Below are 6,906 nucleotides of genomic sequence, written 5' to 3' on the forward strand. Positions count from 1 at the left end.
CATGTGAAGTAAACATGTAAATCTTAGTCTGCCTTGGAATTTAAATCTGTATATTATTCTATAATAATAAAAAATATTAACAGCTCTAGTAGCTTCAACTCAAAGTTAGCTTTTTTAGAAAAACGACATCGCAGTTTTAAGTGACTTAAATTTATCTACTATTTACAGTGTTTAGTTGTGTTATTTTTAAAAGTTTGAATCATTTTTCGTTAATGATTCAGTGCTCTATTTACAATAATAAACAATTAAATGACATAAATTCTAACAGGTTCACACTGAAATATATTCTAAATTAATTCATGAGAATGTGACACACCCACCTGAATTTCTACTTCCATGCTGTGATAGAGGTGAAATATAAATAACACATCTCTCACAGTACAATCCATTTTATTGCACTGCACACTTGACAGAGTCTCAGGTGAGTTTAGTTTTTTCCACAGCAACAGTGAAGTAACTCATTAGGGTTTGTTATATTCTGCTCTTTTTATGTTTAGGGAAACAAATATTTGCAATGGGAACAGAAGATAAAGCCACTACAATGTTTAATAACACATTTGTTCGGCCTGAAAAATTTTATCTTAGTGGGTTTTCCAACATCCCTCATATTAGATATTACTATGCGTTCCTGTGTTTTGTCTACATCATGACTGTTTTGGGTAATGGCTTTCTTCTCTCAGTTATCTGGCTGATGAAGACTCTTCATACTCCTAAATACATGATTGTGTTCAACATGGCTTTGACAGATTTGTGTGGGAGCACAGCTCTCATCCCAAAACTCTTAGATACTTTTCTGTTTGACAGGAGATACATCATCTATGAGGCCTGTTTAAGTTATATGTTCTTTGTTATGTTCTTTGCAAGTGTGCAGTCATGGACACTTGTCACTATGGCATATGACAGACTTATAGCAATTTGTTTCCCTTTAAGGTATCATAGTATTGTGACTGAAACATCAGTTGCTGCAATTCTGCTGTTTGTATGGATTTTTTTGGTGAGTGTAATAGCAACCATGGTTGGGCTTCTTAACCGTCTGTCCTTCTGTAGATCTTTGGTGGTTAACAGCTTTTTCTGTGATCATGGACCGGTTTATCGTCTGGCTTGTAATGATACATCTTTAAATTACAACATGTCATCTGCACTTATCACTATACTCATCATCATTCCTCTTATATTTATAATAGCCTCATATGTCTGTATTTTCATAGCACTGAGCAGGACTACGTCAAGAAAGGAGCGACTCAGAGCATTAAAAACTTGTACTTCTCACCTGATTCTTGTGGTCATGTTCTTCTTGCCAATTGGAATCACTAACATAGCAACAAGGGCCTCCTACATCCATCCTAATGCCAGAATGATAAATTCCACATTGACACACACCATACCAGCTTTGCTCGATCCTATTGTATATGCTTTGAAGACAGAAGAAGTGATGAATGCAGTTAAGAAGCTTTGCAAAAGAATTTATCTCAATCGCATGAAAGCAAAAACAAGACCTTGTAATCACTGCTATATTAAATCGTAAAAGATTGTTAGAGTAGAATAAAGTCTTGTGTTCAAAACATATTACAATTAAATTACTCATAAAAAACACAGTGGAATAGTCATACATTATTCCAGTTGTTGCGTAATCCATTGTAAATACAATTTAAATATGGAAAACTATGAGAAACATTTGCAGCTCTCATTCTATGGCCTTTGTATTAAAGAACAGGAAAAAAATCAATAAAAACTTCTTTGACTGTCTCCAACAGATTATCTGCTTATTTTTTTATGTGACTACATGAACATGTATACTGAAAGTATTTTAGAACACAAAAGTTGTTTTAAAATACAGAAAATATTTTTGTAGCATTCTTGACGTGAGGTTGTATTTTAGCATTGATTAAAGTTTTTAAAATCAAACATTTAAAGAAGAAGAAGAAGTGTTTAAGTGTCATTATGTAGGTGTATGGCGAGGAGGAAAGTCGTAGTGAGGAAATGAAAATATTTTGATCTAAAAAATTGGGCACTGCAGCAAGAGGAAAAGCTACAACAGATTTTAATCAGGATAATGCAAGAGGAGTAGTTATGTTACATCAGTGAAGAGTACGGGATAGAAATAAAATGTCTTGAAAACTTGAGTATTATTATTATACGTATTGTACATATATTCTCTCTCTCTCTCTACACACACACACACACACACACACACACACATATATTATGTCTTCCTGTGTTGTCTCTGTATTGTGACTGTTTGGGGGAATGGCTTCTTCTCTGTTGACTCCTAAATACATTATTGTTGTTGGAAAACCTTTGCAGTGACTCTAAGTATCCCATCGTTTCATATTTCATAACTGTTTCTAAAATGGGTTCATTCACAAAATATTGAAGTTTGGTGTGTGGGGGGAAATTCAGAAAATTTTTGAAACTCCGAGGTTAGCCTAGCAATACAACTGTTTACACACATGTTGAGGTGAAGACTGCTGTAACATGAGCCGAAGCTAGATGTGATTAATGAATAAATATAAATACGCTGGGGACTGTAGTTAGATAAAAGAAGAATAATTATTGCTGAGCCGGAGCAGAGCAGGAAGTATATGATCAAACTTGTGAAGAACCAGACAGGTTGCTCACCATGAGTGGTGTGGAAAACTAATCAGAGCAAATAAAGAGGTAAATCTAGAGCATAGCAGCAAACCACCTTTCAGGCTTAAGCAGGAGATCTGACAAGGTTAAGGTGTGGACTGAGAAGTAGCAGTGTGGGTGCGATGATAAACTTTGACTGTTCTACTTTTACAATATTTATTTTAAATGTGTTTCTTACATTTTTGGAGGTCGGGTGATGTCAGTTTCAAATTGTAGGCAATCAGCTGTTCACTGTTTCACAATGTTTCTGCCACCATCTAGTGGTTGAAATTGTACTTAACTGTATTAAAAATTAAAAAAAACTCAAACACATTTTTAATATTGAATTGCTTCTCACAGTCCACATTTCTACTTAAAATAAAAGCTACATTTGTAGGAAGCTTGCCTTTAGTTCTTGGTCTGTGCATTTAGTGGTCTTCTATGGTAAACCTCTACTGATTGGCATATTCTGTCAGAATTTCTGTCCATCACATCAACACTGTGGTGGTATTGTTTCACAGAAAACTAAATGCAATATGTGAAATGCATACCCTGTAAAATTCTAAATAAAGACTCTATAGACTCTATTGTAGATCAGTCAGCAATCTGCTAAAGAATCTAAATCTTAAAAGAAGTTTATTGATACATAAAATATTGATACATAACGTAATTAATCACACTTATGTTTCAGGGATTGTTGCAAGTTCAAATTTACCAGCGTAACTCATGAAACCCTGCACTGTACACATAAATCCACTAGAGGGCACACACTCATCATAATACCAGTATTACTGTCTTTTACTGAATCATGGGAATCGTGAACTACAGCATAATGTGCTGATATAATTGTACACAGAAGAGTACAGAACAAATAGCACACTGTTTGAAGTGTATGTTTTGATACCCATGTTTAAGTTAAACATGGGAAAAAAATGGTGACAGACATTACAGAATGATATGCTAATATTACACAATGAGTGTAGATTTATTAATAAGTAAATAAAAATTGTGTAATGGGTCCAATTGGTAATACCATGAGTTCACAGTGTGGCACGGGACAGTTTAACCCAGGCCTAGAAATTTCTCATAATGAGTGTTTATGCCAAATAATTTCAAACAGCTCTTTTTAGAGTTCATAAATGATTTTTTAAATCATGTCTAAGAAGGTAGGAAGATTGGACACTAGGTTTTACAAGACACATTTTAAGAGGAAAAAGACCTATCCTCACAAATTATCCTGCCCTGTTTTACCTAAGACATGATTACTTATGGTTTATTGAAAGTAAAACTTAATCCTCTTACCATCTAACTTTTGACTCATCTCATATTCACAGGGGTTGCGCACATGTCCCTTGTGGGAATATTTCTCAACCTGTCACAGTCCCAGCTTTTAGCTTGTTAAACTTGGTAAAGACTCTCAAAATGTGAGAATAAATGTATCCAAAGGTTTCACTTGTCTGTCCAAATATTTCACCATGAACCTAGCATAATGAAAGAAAGGGGACTAAAAATGATAATTAACACAAAGCAAAGATACAATCAACCACTGTGCTGTCTAACGTATACAAGGCAACCCTAAACTCTAGCCAAAGACATCCATAGAATGATACTCAATTTACAATTTAAAGCAACTTTTGAAGTACTGTGTTTTAATGCTCTGCAGTACACTTAAATATGTTAGCTGAAATTAATACTCAGCTAACTAATTAACCAAACTTACTTTATCTAAATAGAAAACGTAAATTTTGTTAGATTTGTAAGTACGACATTTGAGTTTGAATGAAATACTGAAACAGATCATGTGTTAATGACTGATTAATTTGGACAATGATGCTTAGTTAGATGAATCTGGGGAGAAGTGTACATTTTATTTTTTTAATGCGGAGTAAGTTTACATACTATAAATTGTGCACATTTACAATTGTAGGATATTTCTAATAGTATTTTCAACCTTTAAAACGTTCTAATTTTACATCATATACATCTGTAACATGTTTCCTGCAGAAGAAAACAAACCACATGTTTGAGACATATCGCTGTTATGGAGGATTTTGAAGACTCACAGGAAAAAGGACTTGACAGCAGACCAACATTGCAGAATCCTATAATCTACTAAAGTGAAGGCAGAGCTAATATCCAGCAACAGCAGACCTGTGTCCAGATGCTTGGCACCCTGTCTTTTGGTCATCATTCATTATTTGCTTCTCTGTTTTCCTAGCTCTACAAAGACTGATTTACTTAATTGTTATGTTATGCAATAACTTTAGTTGTTCTGAACAGTGTCAGTGCTCCGGTTTTGATATCTTTGGTTTTCAAAGAATACACAATAGGATTGATACAAGGTGGGATGCATGAGGCCAGCGACAGACTCAGAACTCGCTGATCTGGATTAACAACACCCAGAAAAAACCCAACTGTGAAAATAACAATAAGAGGAATGTAAAATATAGCAACAAGAATGAGATGCTCAGCACACGTGGCCAAAGCTTTCACCCGACTGTCCACAGATTTCATCCTGAACACTGTCACCAGGATGCTGACATAAGACAGAAAAATGAAAGTAAAAGGGACAAAAAGTAACAAAATACTGAAAATGGAAGCTGCAAACCACTGCATTGTGTTATCATTACAGGCAAGCCGAAACACAGGTGCATAGTCACAGAAATAGCTGAACACTCTCACAGACCTGCAAAAAGAGAGTCGAGTCATTATACCTGTTGCAAAAGCTGTTATTCCCATATTAACAATCCACGATACGCTGACAATACAACACATGCTCCTCACAGTGTTGATGGAGTTATGACGCAGAGGGAAACATATTGCAATTAACCGGTCATAGGCAAGTATGGCAAGAGCAAACGACTCCAAAGATGCAAACACATAATAAACATACATCTGTAGCAAACATAAGTTAAATGGAATGAAGTTATCCTGGATGAGAAATATTTTTATCATGCTGGGAATGGTACAAGTGTTAAGAAACAGATCAATAACTGCAAGGTTGACAACAGCCAAAAATTTTGGAGTGTGCAAACGACGAGTAGAAGCAATCACATAAATCACCAAAATGTTAAACAGCACTGTTACACCATAAACAAACGCCAGGAAGATAAAGTAGACACTGATGAAAGGAAAGGTCTCAAATCCAATGATATAGAAACCTGGAGGATGAATGATAGCAGAGCTGTTTAAAACAGTCCTTTGAAAAATCATAGTTGAACTCCACCACCTGTGTTTGAGGACTACCTTATTAGTCTAAGGAAAAGAAAATCATATTGTTACAGAGGCATTACAATACTGGTACAATTCACATGGCATTTTAATGAGCACATTTGAAGTCATGCATGTGGCAAAAGGAGTGAATGCAGCTCACCTGATGTTTTCTGAAAGGATTGGACAGCACAGGCTGCAAGCATGTGGCTGCATGTCTGACCTCTTTACAGCGAAATATATACAGTATTTCTACACAGATCTCATGAGGTGATGCTTACAACTGTACCCAATTATTTGCACTAATTTGATCCATAGAGAGAGAACTGTGGCTTACTTTGATCACCAACTTTTCTTTTCCTCAAAACAAACTCATTCTAATTAATGTTTTAATGTTTTCTAAGTTGAAGCGTCTCACAGGACTCATTTTAAAATGTTTCTGATCAAGTTGGGGAGTTGCTGAAATATTATTGAGGTTGTAAACATGGGAAACAATGTTTCTTTGACAAAAAAGCCAAGGAAAGTTTCTTAACATTAGTCCAAATAACCTTGTGTATATAACAAATGTCAGAGTTTTACATAATGGACAAACTATTTGTTGCTTTTCTCCTCTTTTTTTTTAGACAGTTGTTTGTCGAAGAATATAATATATGTATATGTAGAATGAAAGTCTGAATATATTGAATGAAAACTGATGTTAAGGAGGCTCTTGCACTATCCTGTGTTTATATATGTATGTAATATTTTAATATATACTATAGTATAATATTATATATGTGATGTCGCTCTATGAGAAATAGCACTATGAATAAGTCCACAGGGAAGCAGTTTTTCTAAGTAATTAAGACATAATTCGATGGAAAATGCTAATACTAGTAACAGGGTTCAGTACTGTACTAGAGATGATAAAATCATAGAAGTCTGTATGTATTGAATCTTTAGGAGTGCTAAATGAGGAACATGTGGAATGAAATTTGAATTTTCTTTTTATAAACTTGGTAAATAAACTGGTTCTTATGCTGGTTCTTTCTACTCTAACTGAGCACTCAGAGCAATTTTATACAAGTTGTCTCATTCACCGATTCA

At 34.7% G+C, this 6,906-nt stretch overlaps 2 protein-coding genes across 2 annotated transcripts; one reads left to right on the forward strand and one right to left on the reverse strand.

Annotated features, from left to right (window-relative positions):
• The first annotated feature begins 514 nt into the window (after window positions 1–514).
• Window positions 515–1,525, forward strand: LOC100703929 (olfactory receptor 146-like). The gene has a single exon (XM_003457547.3). The coding sequence runs from the start codon at window positions 515–517 to the stop codon at window positions 1,523–1,525; it is 1,011 nt and encodes a 336-aa protein (XP_003457595.3).
• A 3,335-nt stretch (window positions 1,526–4,860) lies between these two features.
• Window positions 4,861–5,823, reverse strand: LOC109203806 (olfactory receptor 2AT4-like). The gene has a single exon (XM_019363540.1). It carries the CDS (start codon window positions 5,821–5,823, stop codon window positions 4,861–4,863), a length of 963 nt encoding a protein of 320 aa, XP_019219085.1.
• Window positions 5,824–6,906: the final 1,083 nt, after the last annotated feature.

The sequence above is a fragment of the Oreochromis niloticus genome, linkage group LG10 (genome assembly GCF_001858045.2).
Source record: "Oreochromis niloticus isolate F11D_XX linkage group LG10, O_niloticus_UMD_NMBU, whole genome shotgun sequence".
Taxonomy (NCBI): Eukaryota; Metazoa; Chordata; class Actinopteri; order Cichliformes; family Cichlidae; genus Oreochromis; species Oreochromis niloticus.